This window comes from Cydia splendana, chromosome Z (genome assembly GCF_910591565.1).
Source record: "Cydia splendana chromosome Z, ilCydSple1.2, whole genome shotgun sequence".
NCBI lineage: Eukaryota > Metazoa > Arthropoda > Insecta > Lepidoptera > Tortricidae > Cydia > Cydia splendana.
In genome coordinates this window covers 37582641-37609955 of record NC_085987.1, presented here as the reverse complement: position 1 = coordinate 37609955, position 27315 = coordinate 37582641, and the positions used below count along the sequence as shown (strand labels likewise).

At 39.2% G+C, this 27315-nt stretch overlaps 1 protein-coding gene across 2 annotated transcripts; it reads right to left on the bottom strand.

Annotated features, from left to right (window-relative positions):
* Positions 1-4: 4 nt before the first annotated feature.
* Positions 5-27315, bottom strand: LOC134804411 (BTB/POZ domain-containing protein Tiwaz). Of its 2 annotated transcripts, XM_063777444.1 has the most exons (5): positions 27259-27315; positions 10776-10945; positions 7378-7583; positions 2808-3557; positions 5-121 (listed from the first exon to the last, which is right to left on the bottom strand). In XM_063777444.1, the coding sequence occupies exons 2-4, from the start codon at positions 10937-10939 to the stop codon at positions 3409-3411; spliced, it is 519 nt and encodes a 172-aa protein (XP_063633514.1). In that variant the 5' UTR covers positions 10940-10945; positions 27259-27315; the 3' UTR covers positions 5-121; positions 2808-3408. The 2 variants fall into 2 exon arrangements, with proteins under 2 accessions (XP_063633514.1, XP_063633512.1); XM_063777442.1 differs by lacking the exon at positions 27259-27315 and having other exon boundaries at positions 10530-10780.

Below are 27315 nucleotides of genomic sequence, written 5' to 3'. Positions count from 1 at the left end.
TTAAATACTATAGTTAACTCATTCATAAACTACTCAAAATTGAAATAAAAACAATGACTTTTCAAACAAATAACGTTTACGTAGTGCGTCGCTTTTTTATTTCAGCATCTGTACAGCTAACCTGGAAAAGTTGAAAAAAGTTTATTTGTAATTGAAGGCTTGGCTACTGCCATGGTGCATGGTTAGATTGGTTAGTGGATGGAAAAATAGTACATTATTGTCGAGGCTTGGAAGTAGCTACTTGCAGGCTGAGGATTCGTTTTAAACGGACGACCTTGGGAGTCCGTTTAATTGAATCCGAAGCCAGCAAGTAGCCTTCCAGCCGAGTCATATATAGTGCTTTTCTCAAAAATGGTGCAAGAAATATAAATATCATAGAAATATTTTACAAAAGCAAACGTTCTTACGTATATATTTAAACAAACCTTAATCTTTTATGAATGGGACGTATTGTTAGCAAAAAACTTATGTCCTAGTAAACAATGTGAGTCTGTTTTAAATGTTATCAAACACACTTTTGATGTACACTTCCCAGTGAAGAAATGTCCCGTAAAAAATTGTTCCAGTGTGTGGGACAATGACACTTTGCGACAATTACGTAATCAGATTCGTCTTTGTAAACAAAGGTTATCTATGGGTAATGTTGATGTGTATTTGCACTTGTTAGGACTCGAGTCCCGTTATTCCCTCGAACTAAAACAGACTCGAACAAAGTACATAAATAAACAAATAGCATTATGTGACAACATGTGTCGGGGTGTGTGGCGTGTTATAGCGTCCGAGACGTGCAATAACAACAAACGCGGGAGCGGAGCGTTAGACGTACTCGTGAGCAGGTCGGAAGGCGACTGCACTGAGGCGCGTGCGACCGCTGCCGCGCAAGCGCTAAACCGGTATTACACTACTGCAAATGCCAACAATCTGAAACCATGTCCTAGGGATGCGCTCGCTTACCTAGAAATATACTTACCGGCTGAGCTCTTAGAGTTTCAATTTAGACCTTTTACCCTCGACGAAATTATTCAGACATTAAAGCAAATAAAGTGTAAACCATCTAAAGATAGCAACGATATGACTACTAACATACTCGGATATCTCCCACCCGCCTTAGTATCTTTATTACTGAAGTTGTTTAATGATTGCGTCTTCGCAGGGGTGTACCCTGATCCTCTCAAAATTATTAAAATTCAACCTATCTACAAGGGAAAAGACGAGATGCATATTCTTAAGAACTTCAGGCCTGTCGCGCTGATACCGATTATCTCCAAAGTCTTTGAGAAATTACTAAGTAAGCGGATTATGAATCACCTTGTAGATAATAACATCCTTAATAAACACCAATACGCGTACCAAGAGGGACGGTCGACGGTGAGCGCGGCGCGCGACTTGAAGGCGCGGGTGCTCGCCCATCTCGACGGCGGGCGGCATGTCGCAGCCGTCTTTTGCGACTTGTCGCGCGCCTTCGAGATGGTTGATCACCAGCTCCTTCTACAAAAAATGTGGTGCTATGGGGTGGGGGGTCACTTTCACAAATTAATTGCGTCGTTTTTAAAAAACCGAGTGCAGCGCACCCACGTCCTAAACTGCAAGTCCAGTCTGGATCCCACAGGCGAGTGTGCCGTGCCCCAGGGATCCACGATTGGTAATTACCTATTCCTGTTGCTTGTTAATGACATCACGGCTGCTAGCTCCGATGCTGAATACGTAACTTACGCAGATGACACTTGCATCATAGTCAGCGATAGTAGTATTGAAAATCTTACGCTAAAACTGACTCATGTTATGACCCAGATATCAAGGTGGTTCCGTGCCAACGGTATGTTGTTAAATGTGGACAAGACCAACTTGATACATTTCCAACTTAGAAAGTCCCAAACAGAGTTAAAAATAAGTATTGACAACACCCCAATACCCCAAGTTGACCAAATTAAATACTTAGGCTTTATTATTGATGCTGGTCTGACGTGGTCAGCCCACATAGACATTATGTGCGACAAGTTATCTTCGGCAGCCTTCGCACTATCGAGACTGGCCCCGACACTTTCAGACGAAAATATGAAAAAAGCATATTACGGCTATTTTCACTCGATATTGATTTATGGTGTCGATCTGTGGGGGACAGCGGCTGATCGCGAGCGAGTGTTCAAGCTCCAAAAGAGAGCAATACGAATAATCGCGGGGAAACCTTACGACCACTCAGCACTGGCCTTATTCATTAAATATAAAATCCTAACTTTACCTAGTGTCTACATTTTAGAAGCATGTAAGTATGTTAGAAGTAATCTCAGCTCGTATAAAACCCGTGAGCAGCAGTCAGGTAGAAGCACGCGCGGGGGAAGTCTGCTTTTGGTCCCGCCCCATACTACCGCTAAAGCCAGGAAATCCGTCGGTGTGTTAGGAGTCAATTATTCAACGCGTTACCTGCCGACATCAGAGATGCCCCTAGTGACATCACATTTGCTAATAAAATCAAAAAAATATTATTAGAAATGGCCTGTTACACCATCGATGAATTTTTCGATAAAGTGTCATCGATCCACACACAAAATGTAAATATGTAAATTGTAAAGTCCATGTTTGCAGTAGGTATTTTAGTGTGAAATTTATTATTGGCATTTTTTGTCGCTGTGAAATATTGTTAATATAAAACTATTATTTATTGAATTTTTCTGATGTCTACATTGTATGTACTTTGATTTTTAATTTATAATTAATGAATTATGATTGACATATGTATTTTTGACGTGTAATTAATTATCTTTATCAATAAAAATATGAATGAATATGAATGAAACAGCGGCAGTTACCTCAGTTCACGACCACCGCTGCTGCAGGCGCTCACGCTCCTGCGTGAGCAGCTCCGACTCCTGCTTGAGCCGCTCGGTGGCCTCGCTCAGCCACACGCGGTCCTGCTTCACGCCCTCTTTGTTGTTATGTAAGAAACAGCGGCAGTTACCTCAGTTCACGACCACCGCTGCTGCAGGCGCTACGCTCCTGCGTGAGCAGCTCCGACTCCTGCTTGAGCCGCTCGGTGGCCTCGCTCAGCCACACGCGGTCCTGCTTCACGCCCACTTTGTTGTTATGTAAGAAACAGCGGCAGTTACCTCAGTTCACGACCACCGCTGCTGCAGGCGCTCACGCTCCTGCGTGAGCAGCTCCGACTCCTGCTTGGGCCGCTCGGTGGCCTCGCTCAGCCACACGCGGTCCTGCTACACGCCCTCTTTGTTGTTATGTAAGAAACAGCGGCACTTATCTCAGTTCACGACCACCGCTGCTGCAGGCGCTCACGCTCCTGCATGAGCAGCTCTGACTCCTGCTTAGGCCGCTCGGTGGCCTCGCTCAGCCACACGCGGTCCTGCTTCACGCCCTCTTTGTTGTTATGTAAGAAACAGCGGCAGTTACCTCAGTTCACGACCACCGCTGCTGCAGGCGCTCACGCTCCTGCGTGAGCAGCTCCGACTCCTGCTTGAGCCGCTCGGTGGCCTCGCTCAGCCACACGCGGTCCTGCTTCACGCCCTCTTTGTTGTTCTTCATCTTCGTTAGGACGAACACCATATCTGAAATTTATGTAATGTCATATGTATTTTCATCTTCGAGGAATTATAGTACATTACTACAGAGGCCGGGACGAAAGGGGTTGCCGGCCGAAGACATATAGACTATAGAAAATAAAAAATCCACGAAACCCAAGTTTTATTTATAGAAAAAACTAAAAGTAAACTACACCCAAAATATAACCAACACGTACCTATATCATTATCACGCGTATGTTTTACACGAGTCGTGTATTTTTACTAACCGTATATTTTCATGTATCTTTGATTTTTTCGCCTTGTATCCGTCTGACTGTCGTTTTCGTCACATAAGTTTACATAGTCTTTCATGTTGATATCATGTTTCACATACATCGTTGCTTTATGCATGGAGTAAATAAGTATAATTTCCACAGTGTTTGTGACGTCCAGGCTCCGTTGTGTACTGGGTGATCAAATGCAACAACTGTTATTGCTCGTGCACTCCGCCAGCCACCCGCACACCATGACACTTCTCCACGGAGTGAAGCTAGCGGGTAGTTGCGTCGTACTGTTTATTGTGTAATCGTCACATCGTTGACGCATTTATAGTTACATTCATTTAAAATATGCCACAAAACTGTTTCTAATAAACTGTAAGCCATTTTTCTTAGTTTCTCAAATAATAAAATTGCCATAAGCAACCATATACATACTTCGTCTTTGACTTGGCGGCAGAGGCAGCAAGTTATTAAAATCAATTCTGCTTACGCTGCCAATTCCAACACCTACGATTACAATTAATATGAATTTCATTATTTCGTCGGAACTCATATTAAAGTCAAAAAATCAACAACGCACCATAAATCCAATAAAACAGAATGAATATTTTTCAACTTTACCTCCATAACAATTTAAAAAATATAACTACGCGTGTTTGAGTAGACCTTTTTACCGCTAACGTTTAGATGAAATATTTTAAATGTTTTTATTTGTGTAGTTATAATTTAAAATTATAAAATTATAGAATGTATTATTTATTAAGTTCATGTTGATTTTATACAAATAAAACTGCAAATTATAGCAAACATTGTTTTTTGTTTTTTTTTTATAGGCGTAGTGGCAGAGTGTCATTACGAACCATAAAACAAATACTGCCTCTAGTTTTTTTTTATGGATGAATGCCACGATGCTGTGTCACAAATATCTGTGAAATGAAAATTAAAAAAGAGGACTTTGCCGGCCTAGGCCTGCAAGATGTGTATGAAATTCCATTAACGACCTTTTGTCCTAGCCGCACCTGAAACGTCATACTTCGCAGCCTATTATAAGGAACATAACATCAATATTTCATTGCATGTTTGAGAAAAATGCTTTTCTTCTTGCTTTAGTGTGGTAAAACATGTGCGATATACACATGAGTATGTAATCCGAGTAGCAGGAATCATGAATATTTCTACATAGATAGCGTTTTTACCATGTTTTAATGATTGACTATTTATATGGGGATTTATGATTCTTGACTAGTACAACTTCATAGGTGTGATTTTCTCACGTAAATTTTCCAATACGAGTGAAGGATTTTGTTTCTTAAAAATGAGCAACTATTAAAGCAATGGTACATAATAAAGTATCAATTAATTCTTGTGTAGTATGCGTCCAATAACAGGAAATGCTATTTCGCAAAGACAGAGCATATTGCAGCTTCCCTACGTTGCATAATGCCATTCAAATTGTTTAACATAACCTGACAAGTGTAAGTTACTTGGATACTATAAGGACCAAACCACCTAAATAGGTTACAAGTTTCTCTTCGTTGGCAACGGTATGAACACAGCTCGATACTTTCCAGTTAGATGAAGCATTATTACAAGTTATTGCCTCTTTCTTGCGTTCTACTCAAAAATGATGGATGGATGAAAAGGATGATCTTTTTCTATGACGGGTGATCGGTGCTTTCTATAAAAAACTGAAGTATTGGACCCCTCAGCCCAGACCAGTACGGATGTGATGGTCGTTCTTGTCTACGTGACAGCGTGATAAAACGGTGTCCGTCACTTTCTATCCCACGGTGTTAAAAAGTGACACTTATTTTATCACGTGGATAAAGATGGATAAAGCCATCCATAATAGGGCGGCTGGACCGTTCTAGCATAAGTTAATCCTTACATGTGCGCGACAGAGTACCACACCGCCGTCAGTGGTGGCGAGCGAGAGAGTGGTGGCCACGGTCTCTCAGGTTTCTCGCGTAATCTATCTTAGTAGGTATCCAAAACGCACGACCGTGGTCAGGACTGATCGTCACAAAAAAACTATCGATAAAAACTTGAGCCGTCGTAATTATGCCTGATATTAAAGGATCTGATGGGTATAATCTGTGGGTATGAATGAATAAGTAAGCAAGACGCGCGTATCGCAGGAGCTGGCTTTCGCTGCGCTAATTTTACAAATCGCTATGCAAATTTACCAGCTCACTCGCGTTGCAGGTGCATATTTAATATAGCTTACTGAAATATTGCAACCTCAAGGGCAAGGTTTAATTGTAACATTTGTAAGGTACTTTGAGAATGCTAATTCATTAAATGCTTTAATGACCAGGCAAGGCAACGATGGTGGTAACTTTAGGAAAGCCAGTCGTATGTTAATTAACGACTAAATATAATTAATGCTAACCGGAATTCGGCCATTTTACTGGATACAACTAAAAATTAACCTATATAACCATTAGACTTAACTATAGGTAGCTAATATTGTCTTCTGTAACCGCGAAATTCATGAAATAAATATTAATTATCCGTCGCTGCGTTTCATAGACTACATTTACCAAACCATAGACTACAATTAGTTCGATGCTAAAATACCAATAATACAGCTGAAAAATAAAAAGGAAGAAGAATGAAATATTCAAACTGTAGAGAGCGTTTACCCATTATACTTACTCCCATTAGGAGCAGTGTGATGAAAAAAAAATGTTCTTGTTTAGTTTAATGTCTAAACCACTAAAGCCTATAAGTACCTGGTTTACATTTGATTGCATCTATTTTTACATTATATCAAAAACATTATTACTAAAAAAAAAAAACGCGGCGCACTCTGTAAAAAGATGTCGGAGAATCAATAAATATGTGTACGAGTATATTATAATTCTTTTTTAATTACCACGTATCGCCGGGAGAGTTAAGCCATTTAATGCAATTTCTATTCAGTTTGCGCTAGTCGATTATTGGTCGATAGACATTTAAGTTGCAGGTAAATTTAAAATATTGCTTAATTAACAAGCTTTTATTAGGTCGACCTGTATGTAACTAACTGTAATGGAATCTAAGGTAACTAATTTAACCATCTTCCAAGGATCGTAGCGTCATGAAAATTGGCACCTGTATGTAGTTCTGATGACAATACAATAATATGGTACTGTCGAACTGATCTGATGATGGAGACAGGAGGTGGCCATAGGAACTCTGTGATGAAACAACGCAACCTAATTGTGTTAGGGGTTTTTAGAATTGTCTCGATGAGTATTAGTTGTCTGTCGTAAGAAAAGTACAGTCAGCGATAAAAGCTTGTACCAAAAATGAAATTTTTGCCAATAACTTATTTTACCACCAGGCTTCAAACACATTTTAGAAAAAGGTCAATACAATAAATGTGGACTTCTGTGGACAATACAATAAAAGTTAACGACTCTGGTACATAGATATCCCGATTTTCTTATTTGAGTCTGAAGTACTGAAAAAATGTAACCCGCCTGTAAAGGTGCCGCGTAAAAATTAGCTTTAGATTCCCTTAAATTTGCGATGTCTACAGGAAAGACGCGAACGAGTTTGCTATAAAGTGTGTATGACCCGTTGCTACGATAACTTACGGTCCAGCTCAAAGTACAATGCTTCGTGTAGCAGCAAATCCAAGTTGGGGAAGTCATCCGGCAGCAACAGCTTCTTGTTGCGCAGGAAGTTGAGGATGTGCCGGAACATGCCGCCGTCGCGGTCGATGAAGTAGTGCTGCTTCAACGTGTCCAGGACTATGGGGATGCATCCGTTGAACATCTTCCCGAGCCTCGATTCGGGGTAGCTGTAATGGATAAAGATATAGATCAATATTTTAAGCTTTGAATTAAATTTCTTTCGCTTTCGCTAAAAATGCTTTCCGGCGCGATTCGGGAAATGAATTAGAGATTCACTAGATATGAAATATACCTTAAGGTACCTTATGGCGGCTGGCGCTTACGCTATTATTAACGCCGCTCCAATATTCTGCCGGGGCAATGGTACCTTTTGCCGTGGAACGTCACATATCTTTACTATTTAATATATAGTGTATCTCTAATTCATTTCCCGAATCGCGCCGTTCGTTTGTTTATCTATTTTTGCATTCGTTTCAATGCTAGACATAACATTAAGTTACGTGGTACTATTTATATTTAGGTATGTAAAAGTTTATTATTAAACTACACATCACGATATGTTGTGTCCGTCCAATATTAGTTATAAAGTATTAACAACACAGATAGCATTGCATCGATTCGACTCAACGAACCTGTACGAACTATTGGCATCAATAGATAGCAAAATTGAAAAGCAATAATGTAGGTTACAGGCTTTTGATAAGCACAAATCTTAAAGGTATAATCTTAACGTAACTACCATCATCAACAATTATTACGTCTGTAAACTCGTGAAAAAGATTACATTGATTAATAAATTACCTAGGTATTACGTGTGAAAACGCATCCCTTCATTTATTGAATCATTACCTGACAGCAGTACTGAAAGGAACTGAGACATAATAATAAAAATATCCAACATATTCTTTGGTGCTTACTTTCATTACTACAAGAGAGAGGTGGTTTGGCCGTTCGGCTTGTAAATTTATTGTTCGATTGATTTTGTCGAAGCGAAAACATGAGTAACGGTCTCAGATATACAATTGGCAGGATATTTATTTTTGTGCCCTCAAGTGAGTTGATTAAAAGACCCGAACGGGGGCGGGCTGCGGGCGGCGGCACGGCCGGAGCCTGAGCGGAGCCCAGCGCCCGCGGCGGCGCCGCCGGCTCTTCGCTCGCTCGCAGAAACAACACTCCCCGCAGATAAAACGTGCTTATTTACTATCAGACCTACCCACGCACATACCTCTATATAAAACATGTACAACGTGACTTCACTTGAATTTCACAGCAGTCGAAAGGAAATTACGATCAAGCGCGACTGCCGAGAGAGTGCAAAAGCGAAATTTAACATTTAGCGTAGCGTAATCAAAAGCCATGATTTTGTGGGGCTGAATTTGACTACCAACTTTTTGACATGCCATGGCTACCTCAAAGGCAATAATTAGTAAGTGAACTTAGTTACTATTCCGGCCAATATTCCTTGCGTTTTGGAGCCTCCAGGGTTGTGCCGCACAGATGGCAAGAGGCCTGATGGTCTGACATTGGTTCCATGGCAGAAGGGACGATGCCTCTTGTGGGATGCAACGTGCGTGAGCACATTTGCGCCTTCCCACTTGAGTCTCACTGTCAGGTCTGCTGGGACAGCCGCGGAGTATGCCGCCAAAATGAAACGTGCCAAATACTCTGCCCTGGAACCAATGTACGACTTTGTCCCAGTTGCAGTCGAGACTGCAGGACCTTGGGCTGTGGAGGCTAGGGACTTTGTGAAGGATTTGGGTCGGCGGCTGAGAGACAGGGGGTGCGACCCTCGGTCCGGATCGTACCTGGTCCAACAGATCTCATTGGCCATTCAGCGCGGTAACGCTGCCAGCGTAATGGGGACATTTAAGCCAGGTACGATTCGTGACGGTTAAATATTGTTTAACTTAGATTTTATAATGACGAAGCCTGTTGCGGATATCATCCTTGATATGTTTGGGACGAGGCATGTTGCTGATTTGCATTTGTAGCCACCGGACGAAGCCTGCGTTGCGGATTTCTTATTGCAAAAATATGTAAGTACATTAAGTTAAATAAGCTTGATATGTAATGAAATTGATTTGTTATTATGTAAATAAACCGATTTATAAAATAAAAAAAAAGACTTAGTTATGGTCAATGTCGTGATTTGATAGCTGCAAAAAAAATCTCATGCGAATGCGACGACTCGACGAGTCTTAAAACTTTTTTTATTGTACCATAAAGCTTGAATAGATCCGCCACAGGTGACGAAGTGTCACTAAAAAAGTGAAAAAGCGCTCGCGGCGGTAAAGGATGACTCGTTTTCTATGGAAAGCACCACCGCAGCACCGTCATAGAAAATGACATGTCGGATGCCTCGGCACGGGCCCGGTCCGGTCTAGCGTGAGCCATTCATCCTTTAGTTACTCACATAAGTGACTATAAGGTCAATGTCGCCATATTGGTAGCTGCAAAAAATTCTCACTGATCTTAGTATGATTATCTGAGGTTGGAGAATGCCTCAAGTCTTAAATCCGTTATTTGTACTTTTTATTTTACCATAAAGGATGACTCACGCTAGACCGGGCCGTGCCCGGGCCGAGGCGTCCGACATATCATTTTTTTATGACGGCTGATCGGTGATCACGTGGTGCTTTCCATAGAAAACGACGCGCCGGTAGCTCCGGCCCGGCCCCGGCCCGGTCAAGCGTGAAGCGGCGGCAGTGGCGTAGCCAGGCGTGGGCGAAGTGGGCCGTCGCGCGAGGCCCCTTCGGGCAAACTGAAACAAAAAGGCCTCGCAGATGCGACTTCGCCCACGGCTAGATTAGTTCACGCTACGCCACTGCGCGGCGGTAAGTCGTGCACGTACGCGGTGAGGGTCTCCAACGAGGAGGTGTAGATAACGTCGATGTGCACGGGCGCGTTGAACTTGGTGGTGGGCGGCACGCGCGGGAATCCCGCGGCGGGATGCCGGCGATCGGCTTAGAGTCCATGGAGCTGCCGTCCGGCGCGGGGCTGCCCGGCTTCACGGGTAGCATTAGCATCCTAGACAGGGCAATAAATCCGCCATAGGTGACGAAGTGTCACTAAAAAAGAGAAATAGCGGTCGCGGCGGTAAGTGGTGCACGTACGCGGTGAGGGTCTCCAACGAGGAGGTGTAGATTGTGCCGCCGACGTCGATGTGCACGGGCGCGTTGAACTTGGTGGTGGGCGCCACGCGCGGGATGCCGGCGATCGACTTAGAGTCCATGGAGCTGCCGTCCGGCGCGGGGCTGCCCGGCTTTACGGGTAGCATCCTAGACAGGACAATAAATCCGCCATAGGTGACGAAGTGTCGCTAAAAAAGAGAAATAGCGCTCGCGGCGGTGTGCACGTACGCGGTGAGGGTTTCCAAAGAGGAGGTGTAGATTGTGCCGCCGACGTCGATGTGCACGGGCGCGTTGTACTTGGTGGTGGGCGCCACGCGCGGGATGCCGGCGATCGGCTTAGAGTCCATGGAGCTGCCGTCCGGCGCGGGGCTGCCCGGCTTCACGGGTAGCATCCTCGACTGAAGAAAAAAAAAGTTTTGTAAAACACGAATCAACGGCGGCATTTCGGCTGCATGTCGTCTAAAAGAAATAATCATCCATTGGTATTCATATATCTTCTTCCTCGCGTTATCCCGGCATTTCGCCACGGCTCATGAGAGCCTGGGGTCCGCTTGACAACTAATCCCATGATTTGACGTAGGCACTAGTTTTTACGAAAGCGACTGCCATCTGACCTTCCAACCCAGAGGGGAAACTATAGGCCTTATTGGGAATTAGTCCGGTTTCCTCACGATGTTTTCCTTCACCGAAAAGCGACTGGTAAATATCAAATGATATTTCGTACATAAGTTCCGAAAAACTCATTATATTATATTAATAATTAGTAATTAATTTGTATGAAAATAGGAGGTCTAACGCAAAGACTTCATATTTTTTAAAAGTTGTTAAACAAAAGTTTTATCGTTTGAGGAGAATGCACAATATATGTTTAAACTATTTGCTTGTGTTAAGTATGACGCACGCTAGACCGAGCCGGGGCCGAGCCGGAGCGTCCGGCGCTTCCTTTTCACCGACCAGCAGTCATTGAAAATGACATGTCGATGTCGGGCGCCTCGGTCCGGTCTAGCGTGAGTCATCCTACAGGGCCTACTGGGTATGACACCTATTTAAGTTTTATAATTTGACGTTCATATTACATTTATTATAGTTATTAGGTACTATAATAAAAAGGTACAGCGCTTATTTTTTACATGTTTATGCAAGTAGCTGACGGTTTTTCCACCGCTATAATAACCGGCTGACGGTTGTTTTTATTTATAATAACATCTAAAATATCTTCTGACAAAGTACCAAACGGGAGGCGATGACAAAATCTATTTTATTTTTTTACATGTTTCGGTGGCTGCCATTCCTCAACCCACCAACGGAGCGCCAGCTGACGTCTATGAGGGATCATCATACATAGGCGTTAACCAATATACGAGTTATCGCCCGGGAGGCGATTGGTCATGAAATCTGTTCGTGGCTCGCGGTCCATTGTTTGTTGTGTTTACAAAAATGTATGTAGAAATTCAAAATTACATGTAGTTAAATTATATTTATATTTATATTATGGGTATGGTGACATATCCATACAATCAATAAAACGCAAAATCTCAAATTCTATTGAGATAATACTATTTTAACACACACTTAGGTATTAATTTGTTTGTTTAGAGTTGCATCACAGAATAAGTAATACATAGTATATACTACCGTATAGAAAGGACACTTCCTACAAAACCGAAGTCTGATAGCGATTCAGGGTCGAATCATGATATCCCTTTCTAATTTATGGCACTATCCCTTTCGGCTATTTAGGGTTGTCAAAATTCAAGTCATTATAGTCGTTCAAGTGATATCTGTGGTCGAGCACGCAAAGGGACGTCAAGTTGTGTCAACCCTAATAATTTCTCGGAGCAATGCTGAGCCGAACGGAGCCGAATTTGCCCGAAATCAGGAGTGTCTCCCCACTGGTTGCATTCAAGTAGGTCCGTTAAATACACGTAAAGACTTAAAAAACCGCCCAAGTGCGAGTCGGACTCGCAAACGAAGGGTTCCGTACCATTATCTATAAAAAACGGTCACCCATCCAAGTACTGACCCCGCCCGACGTTGCTTAACTTCGGTCAAAAATCACGTTTGTTGTATGGGAGCCCCACTTAAATCTTTATTTTATTCTGTTTTTAGTATTTGTTGTTATAGCGGCAACAGAAATACATCATCTGTGAAAATTTCAACTGTCTAGCTATCACGGTTCGTGAGACACAGCCTGGTGACAGACAGACGGACGGATGGACGGACGGACAGCGGAGTCTTAGTAATAGGGTCCCGTTTTACCCTTTGGGTACGGAACCCTAAAAAGATACAGCCGCCTTGGGGAAAACGCTGGAACCAGTAGTATTGCTGCGACGACGACACACTTCTGGGACTTTCTAGGCGAATAATGCTTATTCACAGCACTCATCTACAAACTAACCCTCGTAATAAAATGAGAAGAATGTCCGACGACTTAGGAATATAACTTGACTTCAATTAACTAACTACCTTCTGTTGTCGTTTGTCTTTATTGTTAATTAATTATGACATTTTCCTTTGACTCCCTGAAGTCAAAACCACTAATCAATACGTAAACACGCCCTAAAACAAGTTTAAACGCTCGTTACTCTTTATCTGATAAAATTAAATTATTGACTCAAATGACTGTCTTCAAAATGGAGTTAATTAATTAGAACCGGTGTCTTTGAAGAAATCATCTTAACTTAAGCTCAGGAAATGCACACTTGAAATTAACGGAGTTCAAAATAATGTTGGAAATTTGCGTTGTTTTACGAGGTTCTATTTATCATCGAACATTATTATGTTTAAACATTAAACAAACACATTCAAATCGTGTACTGAATTATTTTAGAAAAAAGTCATACATTTAACCATAGAGAAATAAGCTTACTATGGATCGGTTGCCTTATTTGACTTCGGTATTCCAATGATTTACCCAACGTACGCAAGTTCATTAGGGTCTACACCTACACTAACTACCCTTATAAATTTGTTCATATCGACGTATAAACCCTATCATTAAGAAAACCGTTAACAGCGGAACCCAGTAGCAGGTCGCATGCAGGTTTAAATACGCGTTGAAGTCGGTAGCGGGAGGACGCACCCGTCTGGTTTCATTATAAACACGCCGCCGGCTGTGTGCCTAGCGACGTCGACTAAATACCCACCAGGAATGCCGACTCAGCCGCGACAACCACACGCAACTAGCAGATCGTGCCAGATACGCAACATGTCACTGTTAACGCTTTAATAAGCTGCTAAACAGACAATAACCTTAAAGCTGCCCAATTCTCCCCTGGAGGATCACTAAAATGACCAAAACAAGTGATGCAACGAACACGAATACGAATATTCGTATTCGCCGAATATCAGAGCTTTTGCGAATGTTTTCACAGAATATTAAAAAGGTACCTACGTCGTATGTTACGGTCGGTGCTTATTACTTATTTTCTAAAGTTAACATTAAAGTTTTACACGGAACATATTGCTAGTTTTAATTGATTAAAATACAAATAAAACAGCACCTTGACAATAGGTTGTACGTTATACGTTTGCGTATTATAAACCCAAATAATAAAGACAAAGTTTATGACTCGGTATTTTTTAGCATTAGGAAAAGACTACACGATCTTGACGTGTCTTTCTGATTCCTAATGGGAAAATGACTGTACATTTTTCCAGACATTATTCACACAAACCGGGGGTGCAGATCCTCCTTATAGGAAAATAATACTGTTTCCTACCAATATGTGAAATGGTAATTCCAACTCTTGATTAATCTTCCACCCTGTGGAAAAGCAATATGAATGTCATTAAGTAATCGAAAAAAAGTTTTCCAATAAAGCTGTCTATGACGATCTATCTATGCGGGCGCACTGCCAAGCAAATTGAGAAATTAATTTCCTTAAATAATAATATTTTGGTAACGTCGCTGTTGTCCGTTTTTGCAAAACCAATACCTACAGTCTGCCAATGTACACATGAGTGTAGCCTCTTATTAAAATAACATGTGAGTGAAGTTAAAAGAAAAGATGCAAAGGTTGTCCATCGCAATTCAACGCGGTAACGCAGCGAGTGTGATGGGCACCTTTGCACCGGGTGTAGCGCGGGGAGGCCTATTCCAGTAGTTGTTATATTCCTTGTTTTATTTTAGATATATTTAGGGTTGTTAGTTTTAATTTAGTTTTATTCTTAGATATATTTAGTTCATAAGTTATTTAAGTATTTGTCTTATTACTGTCTTTTCTGAAATAAATCATTTATTTTTTAAAGAAAAAAAAATGTATTTGATAAACAAAAATATTCAGTAAACACAGGAGCTGGCGCCGATGTGTATGAAAATATTTACACCATCGGTACGTATGTTCTCGCCAGCGATGTGTCTTTCATTATGTTTTTGTTAATGAAATTAGCAATAGGTAGTTATCACCTGCTCTAAGGTAGAAATAATAATAATAATATCTACCATCTGATCTGCTCTAGAGCGTTGAAGTTATCAGGAAATAATATGTAAGACCATAGCTTTACTAAATATGACATTACATGTTCTCAGTTGACAAACAGCATATAGAAGTGCCTGTTCGCCTTACAAATGCATAAATCTACACGTGAAAAGACCTCAGGTGTGAATCCAGGGAGATAGCCCGCCGCCAGGCGGCTGCGCGGGAGATGCATTCGAGAGATAAAAAATTATTGAAGTTGGACTTTGTCCGGCATAGGCCCTCGGGGCTTGAGGCTTGGCAGTGCAGTCCCCAACGATAAACAAGGGGGGACTGTGGCTTATTCCCTCCACATAAAGTACAAGCCTAGCTGTAAGGGGCTTTCTGAGAGCACTTGCAACTGTGGCGTGTACTAGTGACATTGTGGACGAACTTCCCGCGAGAAAACATTTGCGAGGGCTTTTTGCCTGAAAATGCGTACTGTAGACTTAGGTTACACGGATCATATACCTACATGTAATGAATTTTTTGTTTGAAAGTACCTCTAGACTAAGGTATCATAAGTCTATATACAGGTACTTTCAAACAAAAATGCATTACCGTAAAATTGGGTGAGTAGGGTTCGCGGGGAGAGTTGGGTTATGAATGGGGAGAGAAGGATGAAAGGGGGGTGAGATGGGATTTTAAGGCTACTGCTACAAAAATAATGTATTCCAATTTAAAATGGAGCTATAGTAATACTTATAAATTAAATTAAATAAATTATAAATTAAATAAAATTAAGTAAAATTAGCTTACTGAGACAAAGTCCTAAATTAAGTAAATCCATGTTAAAAACTAGATTAAAAGAATATCTTCTCAATATAAAATGAAAAAATAATGTAAACAAACCAATTTTTACACTTAAATATTTTGTTAAAATATATTTCCTTTTAAAGTATATGTTAATTATTAATATTTCAGTGAAAATCACCTGACATATTTGTTTACATTATTTGCCATTTCTATGAAGCAATAGTTTGTATTTTGTATATTATATACATACATGTGTGGCCTACGTTACATATATAATTAGTTAAATATTTTAAGTGTATAAAAACTGAGCGCATCTCGCCATCAAACGTAACAGTTTGGCGAGAATATAAATGTTTAGTACGTAAGTTGTAAATTTAAATATATAAATAAATAAAAAAAAAAATAAAAAAAAAATCGATCCACAAACTTCCAAAATCACCTTTGTATGAAAACCCAACTCACCCCAAATACGAGGGACTACGGAGGTGGGATTTCCTGTTTATCGTCAATGTTATGAAATGGAACTACCCAAAATAAATTAAAAACTAAAATACAAACGTCCGGAACACTTATTATATACTTACACCATTCAGTTTGCATATGTAAAAATAAAATGTTATCGAGGTTTGAAAGTCAGTTTTGCACCTACTCACCCCATTTTACGGTACATTACACGTATGCCATCGAAACAAAATCTGAAATTTTCGCTTTTTTTGTTTTTTGACAAAGTTGCGTTCGGCGCTCGAGGTCTCAAACTTGGATTATTCATTGGCCCAAAATCAGAAACAAGTCTGCAAAAAATCGGAACTACCGGATTTGACGCAAACGCAAAATGTATAAAATTACTGTATTATATTATATAGGTAGTCACTAAAAATCAGACTATCAGGCAATAACTGAATGAACGTTACAATGATGTTAAGAATGTCGACTGCACAAATACACAGAGAAGCTTACACATTGAAATTGATAGTTATCGCAATTTCTATTCTATTTTTTTTAGTTTATATACATTGTATATTCGAACCCATTTTTTTCTCGAAATGCAAGGCAAGCCTTCTGATGCATTATAGATATACCTACATATTTAGCACTAACACATACATATAGTGTAAAGGTCCCTGGGACGCTGTGGCCTCAGGCCTGTTCATAAACTATTGATAAAACGGAAAGGGCGCTCAGCGCCGGGGGCCGCGCCGTCGGCCGCACATTGTGTTGGCCACCCTCTATTGTGCCCGCTGTAATACTAGCCTTCTACGACCACGAACATTTACTATTTATTATAAAATCAAAATGCCAAAAAATTCTAGAATGAAGCACATTATGGTGGTATGCCAGTTATTACATGGTTGCGTCTTAAAATTTAACTACTTAGTACCGATACCGATCTACAAAGGAATTTGTGGACGACCAAAATTATTTGATTTTTCTGTGCGTTTTCCACTAGGAGATGAAAACATGTAAAATTGTCCGAATCACCTAACGCCACTTTTCTATGGGCACACCTCTAGTTGAAATTGTTAAAATTCGCCGCATAGTTGATGCGTAAAATGGCTGTGACATAGAGACTGGCGGACGGACATACTACATACTAAGGATTCCATCTTCGCCACTTTGGCTACGGAACCCTAAAATATATATACCTACATTGTTGAGACGTTAATTCTCCAACAGTAATTGATTTAATTGTGACCCAAATAAATGCTGGTTACACAATGAAATTAATTAAATTGTTTAAGAGTTTTAAAGTCCTGGGACCTGGGTTTGTAGCCAACATGCCAATCGTTTACGTTCTGTAGCGAACGAAACGCAACTGTCACTGTCGTACTAATAAGTATAGAAAGGTGATAGAGAGACACAAAGCGATTGTCATCTTGGCTAGTCACCCTGTTCTGAGGGCCTACCATGAACACCGAAGTTCACAAATTGCGGGCATCTTTCTCTGTCCCTCCAATTACGGCTTAATTAGAGAAAGATGCCCGCAATTTGCGAACTTCGGCGTTCGCAGTAAGCCCTCTGACTTTTAACGAATTCAATGGGCTTTCTGTTGCAGGTTACTTTCCCCTTGTAGCTAAAATCTCCATTGTACTCACACTATTTTTAAGCAGGTTACAGGTGAGTATATTTTAGTTACATAAGTTACCTTGCTTAGTGGAAAATATTATCACGTGATCGATAATCTTTAAACGCATAGTCACACCAGGAAAAAATAATGTTTGAGTACTTCGTCGCAGATATGTAGTCTGTTGTAATACTTGTATTTACCTATTAATCAATACTTAGGACGATACAATGTTTAGAAGTATCATTCTAAGTTCTTATAAACCCGCTTAACAAGATTTTTAATGGACAACGCCAAAAACGCGCCTAAAGTGAAAAAAAGCGTATTAAGCGTGAAAAAATGTATTTATGATTGATAGTAACTAGTAACTACTGTATAATTATTTTTCTGTGGATGTGTCGTACGTCGTAAAGTGTCCGAAAGAAATGTCAGTTTTATGACGCGTCTTCACCTTTTTTTTTGTATAGAGCCGACACCCAAAATTTGTATGAAAAACTGGGGACACTTTTTTCTTTCTTTTAATCAATGGTCCTCGTGCTTCTGAGTCGAAATAACCCAAGAGTTGTTAGTTTTTGAAAAGTATGACACTTTTATATGTCTCAAAGGCCACTATTAAATATGTAGTTGTAGACATAAGTAACGGTAAATTTATTTTTGAGCTTGTAGCAGTGGAATGAAATTCAAAATTGTGTATATATTTCTAGAGTAGAGTGTATCTGGGTGTGCTTGGCGCCCGAAGCCAGTAATTACGAATTTGAATGGATGCCTGGAAGGGTCGCGCCCGCGGCGGCGCCTCGAGCGCGGCTGTTGGAGCCGGCTCACCCGACTTTAGTTTTTGTTCCATGTACTAACGTATCTCCTGTAGCGTTCGGGTACATATATAATTGTATATATCTATAGAAACACTATAAGTTAATAACGCTGCTGATAGATGTATTCTCAATTGGATTTAGTATTATATTAGCGCTTTAAGGGCTTTGAAATTAATTTAAGGAGCAGGGGGGCAATTTCGCCTGCGGGGTAAGTTCCCCCCCTCCCCCTCCCCCCACTGCATCTTACTTGTCAGCTCCTAGGCCAATCCATTTGATTAAAAAAAAATCGTTTTGAGGTATTACTTCCCAGCAAGCTGGAAACCGTTTTGATACCTTCATTTGATTTTAAATTCGTATAATCCGAGTTTGCGCAATCCGAGGCTGAGGTGTGACATGCAGATTAATGAACAAAAGAGCCAATTATTTATTTGATATTAGGTACTTAGCTTTACCGTATCTACTTATCGAAAACAAGGTACAGTAGCATTGAGATAAACCGTCACAAAGAAGGTGTACACAAAATAGGACTATTGTCGCGGCGCGGCGTCAGCGTGAATATTCAGATATTTTAAACCAACCTGTGTCATACCTACAGGTATATTTATGGCAACTGTACAATCACGCAAAACCACGCTGGTATTAAAATTTCACAATGCTACACGAAGCCAATTTTTTAAATTGATTTATGTCATTCACAGAAATGGTTAGAATTGAACGTTCAAAAGCGAGGAAGTTGGTAAATACTGACAGAATAACGGCGCGGCGTCGGTACATCGTATGTTTGAATACAAAAATGTTGGTTGGGTTCCGTAGTAGGTAGGTAGGTAGGTTCAAACCTGAACTCTTAAAGAATGTTCGTTTATAGTTGAAGAAATTATTAGTAGTTAAATTATAATAGGCAAATATGAGGTTTAATAATCATTATACCTACCTACAGTTTTTTACAAGCATTTCGTTATAAGATTACGAAAAAATTCCGCTTAGTACTTAAACGAAAATAATGAAGCGAAGACCATGGGCCATGTGCTACATCACGATCTTACCATCGCCGTAGGCCTCTACGAATACTGCACGGATGTACAACCGAAGTCAAAGATGTATACATCTTTCATTCTTATAACCATGGAGTAAAGCACAAACGCCTCAACAGAATCTTTGATGTCAACAGTACCTTATGTGAATACATCCGAACGTTGGGAGGTCATAAATTATGATTTAGCTACAATGCTTACACGATACATACAAATACGATAAGCAAATAATTATTTTAAGAGTTTCGATTCAATACCGATATAAGTACCTTTCGTTTAAATCTAATTCGGCTCGATGTAACAGGATCTGAACGTGGTGGTATAATGAACGAGTTGGGACGCGACAGAGACACCGATAAAGCAATTTCTTGGCGACTATAATCAGATGTTTCATCCCATAATTACTTCAAAGTTCATTGTCTTCGAGATATTTGGCATCAAAGTATGTCAAAGTTGAACAATTTTAGGCTAAAAAACTGGTTTTATGGCCATAACATTTGTGTTAATTAGTTTAAAATTAAAACCCTAGACACGTTTTTTGAAACGTCAAAGACCAACCCAAATATGTAGATTTCGTACATGTCAGATCCTTCACAGCAAACTGGATACGAAAAAAACTGTTATTTTGGACAATGTTTAAAATATTCATAAAAAAATAAGTATTCATTTCTTTCAAAATCCGGTAGACAAAAACGGAGATACTATTCAAAACTTGTCTAATATCGATGAAAACCTCGGGTAGCCCCTTATGTAGATAAGTATCTTATACGTAATAGAGATTATGCTTTATTTTCAATTAAATATTAAAATGATAACATTAATTTCGAAGTACTACCGGTATTTATTGCCCATGTACCTATTGTAGTTATGGCCACCTTTATCATATTACTGCAATACTGCATATGAATTCAACTGCTTTTTAGCATAAATACCTACATATTAATCGAACGAGCGAGCGAAGCGAACGAAGTTCTTACATTCAACTTGGGACACGCGGCTGGCTAGGGGCACGTCCCGGCATTTCGATGTTTTTAAGCTGAACTATCAGAGGATAATTTGATACTCAAGAACTTAAGTAAATTTGTTCTAATTTAAATGAAATTGGGTAAACGTGTAGTTGAGGGCGTTATATTTTAGTCATTAAATTATGAGCAGGCTCGATCAAGGGGTTATTGAGCTAGAAGAGCTTAGAAGGCTAAAAAGTGATTTGTGAGGGGTCTTGCTATTCTGGTCATATTTTTGCAAGAAACTATGGTCGAGTTTGGTATCAAATGAAAGCGCTCAGCTTGCACTTTTATAATATCGTTTTTAAATTTATCATTTTGAAATAGTTAGCAAGATAAAAATAAACATAATATAGGTATTTGACATTTGACAGGAAATATTTCGGCTTACCACAGATACAGTATCAGTTAAGGGCTCCACAGACCTTGTAATATATCCACGCGATTTTTGATCCATTGCTGCCTATAGTGGGACATAAAATAGTAGAAATTAAATAAAATGGAACTCTAAAATTTCCATACTATATGTCGGTCAAACAAGTTTGTCAGTAGAAAAAGGTGCGATATTCAAATTTTCTATGGGACGATAACCCTTCGCACCTACATTTTTAGCCGCTTTTTTCTACTAACGGAAATGGCTTGACAGACTATAAATTGTTGCCATGTGTAAGCATTTTACGTCTTAAATGTGATAGCTACGTAGAAAGTGGCGCCCTCATTTATTAACCGACTTCCAAATCCCAAAAGGAGGAGATTCGATTGTGATTTTTTTATGTTTTTACCTACATATCTCCGTCATTACTGGACCGATTTTGAAAAATATTTTTTTGATTGTATGTATCGTACAGATTGCTCCCGTTTTTGTCAAAACCCAGTTCTGATGATGGGATCTATGAGGAATCGAGGGAATTCCTCAAATCTTAAAGGCATACATATAGTGATTTATGTGTTTTATCAACAAACACATTACATACAAAACACAACATATACATTCAAAAAAGTGACATTTGATGAAGTGGAACTGCTGATGATGATCAGAACGGAACTCTTCAACGAAGCATAGTTCACATTTGGCGATTTGTCCTCTTCGTTATGTTTGTTAAGCAAGTTAAGTCTTTAAGCCACATTTTTGTCAAGGTCGAGTTCTGATGATGGGATCCACGAGGGATCGAGGGAACTCCTCAAATCTTAAAGGCAGCATATAGAGATTTTTGTATTTTCATCAGAAAATCAAGCATTTTCATTAAAAACTGTCACATTTGATGAAGTGGAACTGCTGATGATCCGAACGAACCGAACTGCTGTCAGAGAAGCGGGTTCGTGAGGTTAAAACTGCGACAAGGGACAGAAACGAAATGCTACCTACTAGAAAAGTGGATGGTTTTACCTCCTTTTCTACATAGTGCACCATCTATGTACAATAATCTTTAATTATTTTTTCTACTTTTTAATCTTTTTTTCTTGAAAATAATTTTCTACTATTTTTATGTCGAACTATACGAGTAAGAAGGTGCAACAAAGTCAATCGCTCTTTATAATTTTTGGCAAACCGCGAGTTCGCAGTTCGGGGCGAACTACTAGTAGTCTTTTTTTTTTAATAATTTAACATTGTGACGCCGAAATTCGTTTTTTAAGGTAATTGTCTCCCCCTGGTAACGTCTTAAAAATAGGGTTTTGCCGTAGTTAAATGTAGGCGGCTTCGCCAAGAGTTAGGGAGTTTCGCTAGGTAGGTACGCAAGTGGGCGCGGGCGGCGAAGCCCGCAGCGCGGCACCGCCGCGGGCGCTCGCCGACGCTATTATGGCGCACCTAACGCTCGCTACCTCGGGCTACCCCAACGGGCTCTCATCTACAGAACAATCATTTCGAAAAATATTTGTTATCCCCTTAGGCAGGTAGCTTCACCTAAAACTTTATGCCGCTGCTTATCATTATTCCGTTGCCATTGCCACGATATTACGAAGGTGTTTATCGGAGAAATCCGAGAAAGCATTTGATCTTCTCACGCTTGCTTCCTTACGCAACTAAGTTTAAGAGATTTTAATAAATCATTTAATTTTATTAGGAAATCTGATATGATTTTGTCACTCACGAAGTTTAAGGGGCGTGTCAAATATAGACAAATACTATTTACTAGCAACAGAAGTGGCTATACGGGCCAGGTGTCCATAACACACGGCCTAATTTTTAACAAGACAGTTGGTGTCTATATTATTCTAAAAACATCTGGTTTAGCAGCTTCTGCTTCGGACTTGACTGTACAATCAACACATAATATTATTCCTTCATAAGAAGTCGGTTAAAAAGGGTAGTAAGATTTTTGACACCTCGGTACCGCAGAGATTGCTCAAATGTTCATTGTTCAAGAACTTATTGATTTGGCCACCATAATTTATATAATTATTCTTTACTACAAGAATATTTTATACCGACCAGAAAAGTAATGAACAGTGATTAAATGTTTCACTTTACGTGTGACGGTAGTGAAACGACCAACTGCCGTAGTGTAACTTCAAGATATTCACAAGAGACGACACGTACTAGATCCATTCTAGATACGTTATAGTTTAGATATCAACTAGTTCTCTTTTGCAGCGCAATTCGGGCAACCAATGTCACTTTTACGTTAGATAGAGTAAGATATATAGATTAGATGTGAATTGGATTTCTAAGTCATATCCTGTGGAAATCGTTCAAGAGTATCTCCAGAATCACGCAAATGTCAAATTTGACAGTTTAGATCTTAAACATATCGTTATCGTATCTTGGTGATGTCTAAAAGATATCTAATAGATGTCTATTTCAAAATCCGAATCGGGCCCCAAGCCACATATTTTAACTAAGGTGGTAGAGTTTGTGAAGTTAGGGCTTGTAGAGTTAGAAGCTTGGCTCTACATGAGATCTGATAACTTTTTGATAGTGCGAGCCATTATATAATATGATCTCGTCTTGGCAAAATTTTACATGAAATGAAATTGTTTTCGCTGGGATTTAACTTGTTTTTGTAAGTTGCTTAGGATAATATTTTTTATTTATTTTGTTCATGTTTTCTTTATCTTTTTGGGGTGTATTTCTTGTACACTCTCTATCTTTTGCATCCCATCTATAATTTTATCGAACGAGCGAGCGAAGCGAAGCGAAGTTCTTACATTCGCCTTTGAACACGCGGCTGGCTAACGGCACGTCCCGGCATTTCGATGTTTTTAAGCTGAACTGTCAGAAGATAGTTTGATACTCAACAACTTAAGTAAATTTGTTCTAACTTAAAGAAATTGGGTAAACGTGTAGTCGAGGGCATTATATTTTAGTCATTAAATTATGAGCAGAATCCCGATCAAGGGGTTATTGAGCTAGAAGAGCTTAGAAGGCCAAAAAGCTGTTTGTGAGAGGTCTTGCTATTCTGGTCATTTTTTTTTCAAGAAACATGGTCGAGTTTAGTATCAAATGAAAGTGCTCGACTTACACTTTAATAATATCGTTTTTAAATTTACCATTTTGAAATAATTAGCATGATAAAAATAAATTAGAATAAACATAATATATGTATTTGACATTTGACAGGAAATATTACGGCTTAGCACAGATACAGTTTATTTTAATCTCTATGGTGGTGACTTAAATCCAGGGGAGGGACAGCCGTATACGAAGCCCTTTATTCGAAAAATAGCGCCATCTATATTACTTAACGCTAAACTTGTAAATGGCGCTTCAAAATTGATGCAAAAAAGCAAATCTTGTCAGTAGAAAAAAGCGCGAAACTCATATTTTCTATGAGACCATACCCAACTAGCTAAATTTTATCTTACAAGTGTCTTAAGAGTATATTTTTTTACTCTTATAACATACTTACAGATAGCTGTAAGTATCGATTTAGGCGCACTTAATAAGAGAATTTTCACTTATAGTCAACTTATGACGTTTATTGAAGATTATTTAACACTTACAATAATCTTGTTACTGCTATTGTAATACCAAAATAACTAACAAAGGTTTTATAATGGCATGGTTTAAGGGAAATAACACTTAGAGAGCTCTTACAACTGCTCTTATAAGTGTAATTCCTCTTATATTGCACTTTGGAAGATCATTCTAGGAGTATTTATCACAACGGCCGAAAGAAGTGCGCGTGCGAGCTCGATCTTGTAATAAAAAAGAAAAACAAACTTATGTAAGTACCTTTTTGGTATTTGTAGTAAAGATTCATTATTTTCCGTCATCATTTCGTTCATTTACTTGATAGCATTACATACCTATAAACTTAACAACTTGCGCAGTACATTTCATCGAACATTTTTTGAAATGAATTCAAATATTTTCTCAGGCCCACTTCGCAATGTTTTTGGGATAATTGTGACAAAATATTAATTATTTGTAAATATATAATTACTGACGCCATTAGATATTGATACAACCAATTAGTTTTCTATAAGAAAGCTTAAAGACTAAAATATCTTATTTCACACTCCCTTAGCCAAATGTAAACCTTTTGGTCTTATTGAACACTTGCATAAGGTAACTAATTGTTTCCACCAGGGGTCTCAAAACTTTTTTACCTGAGGGCCATATTGTGCCTCAGAAACTTTTGCGCGGGCCACCGTCCAGCGCCGGGGCGGGGAGGTGTATGTGGTTGCTGCTGTTAGGGCTGAACCCCTGGAGCCTTGCTCCCGCGGGCCTGACGCTTTAGGTGTCGGCGGGCCGGATTGGAACGCGTCGTGAGCCGGATTTGGCCCACGGGCCGGGGTTTGGAGAGCCCTGGTCTACACGAATACGTTACGAAGTATAATGGCCGACATTCTTAATAAAGTGTTCATAAGTCTTTTAATAGACAAAATATTCTAATAGAGTTCTACTAATATGCTTTTTCTCTTTAATTTGTCTCAGACAAGACGATTCACACTTACAACTTGTTAGCTTTACAGCAGTTGTATGCAAAAGTTTATTAAGGTCATAATTCTAATAAAACACTCACTGTAGACTATACTAAGAAAAAATGTACTTTTAAAATGCCTTTTTAAGTGCAAAGAATATTCAAGAGCAATAACTCTTTGATAATGCACTTATAAGACAACTGTACTTTTAAGTGACTAATAAAACACTCAATGCAGAGTCTACTAAGAAATAATGCTCCTTGAGATTGCTTTTTTAAGTGCAAAAAATAATTAAGAGCAAAATTGCTCTTTGAAAATGCACTTGTAAGACAACTGTACTTTTAAGTGACTAATAAAACACTCAATGCAGAGTCTACTAAGAAATAATGCTCTTTAAGGTTGCTTTTTTAAGACCAAAAAATAATCAAGAGCAATTGCTCTTTGAAAATGCACTTGTAAGACAACTGTTCTGATAAATGTCTTACAACGATTCTTTATAAACCTCTATAAGAGTACGTACTAAGTGTAAGTGTTCTTATAGTACAAAATATCTTAAATCATGCTTTTATAAGATTTACTGTCATAGCCAAGACCCATGTAAGTCTGCTGTAACACCTTAGTTCTTAAATCAGCATATCCGTAAGAGAAAATTGCTAGTTGGGATATCCCTTCGCGCCTACATTTTTTCTACTGACAAGATCGGCTCGGCCATCTATATTATACATACTACTCTTTGCTTAAATCTATCAGTTAAGGGCTCCACAGACCTTGCAATAAATCCACGCGATCTTTTATCCATTGCCGCCTATAGAGCGACATAAAATAGTAGAAATTAAATAAAATGGAACTCAAAAATGTCCATACTAAATTGTTGCCATGTGTAAGCATTTTACGTCAAAAATGTGACAGTTACGTAGAATGTGGCGCCCTCATTTATTTTCTATTATTTTATGTCGCACTATACGAGTACTTAAGTAGGTGCAACAAAGTCAATCGCTATATAATTTTTGGTTAACCGCGAGTTCTCAGTTCGGGGCGAACTACTAGTCTAGCATGAAATTAAGTAGGTATGTTTTGTGAAAACCCATTCAAACTTCCACCCCTTAATTTAAATGGTAGGGGGATGATTTATTAAATACTACATATTTATAATTTGAGAAGTAGCATAATATTGCATTTAATCCTACAATAACAGAAACGCCTTCTATATCGTTAGATCGCGATCAAAAATGATCTTATACGATATAAGCTACATGTTTGAGCGAAAACGTTATTCAAATACTAGACCACGACACCCTGCATTATGGGGGTAAAATTAAATGACAAATAAATACAGTCGCACAAAATTATATGCAATAGCAAATTGTTATAATGACGAGATACAAATGTACTTGTCACCGCTACGAATATTCAATTTTATATAATTTGCTTAAATACTACGGTTGGTGGCTGTCAAGAGCTTATTTTGAATTTAAAATTACAAGCGTAGCCAAAAAAGCATGTTGAACATCAGAGACGTATAAAAATTGGATATAATAAATCAAAACGCCATATGATATTCGCTATAAGATATTTGTACTTTTGGATAATCTAAAACTCGAAGTAGGTACATAATTAAATTTTCTCTCGATAATAAGCTGCCTCAATTAACTAAGTACCTATTTTAAAAATAAGCTACTTAAGGTTAAAATAAGATAAACTAATAATATAGTTAGCCGGTTACCTTGTTTGTGACGGTTGCTTCAAGTCCGGTAAAACGCACGACGGCAGTACAATCGGC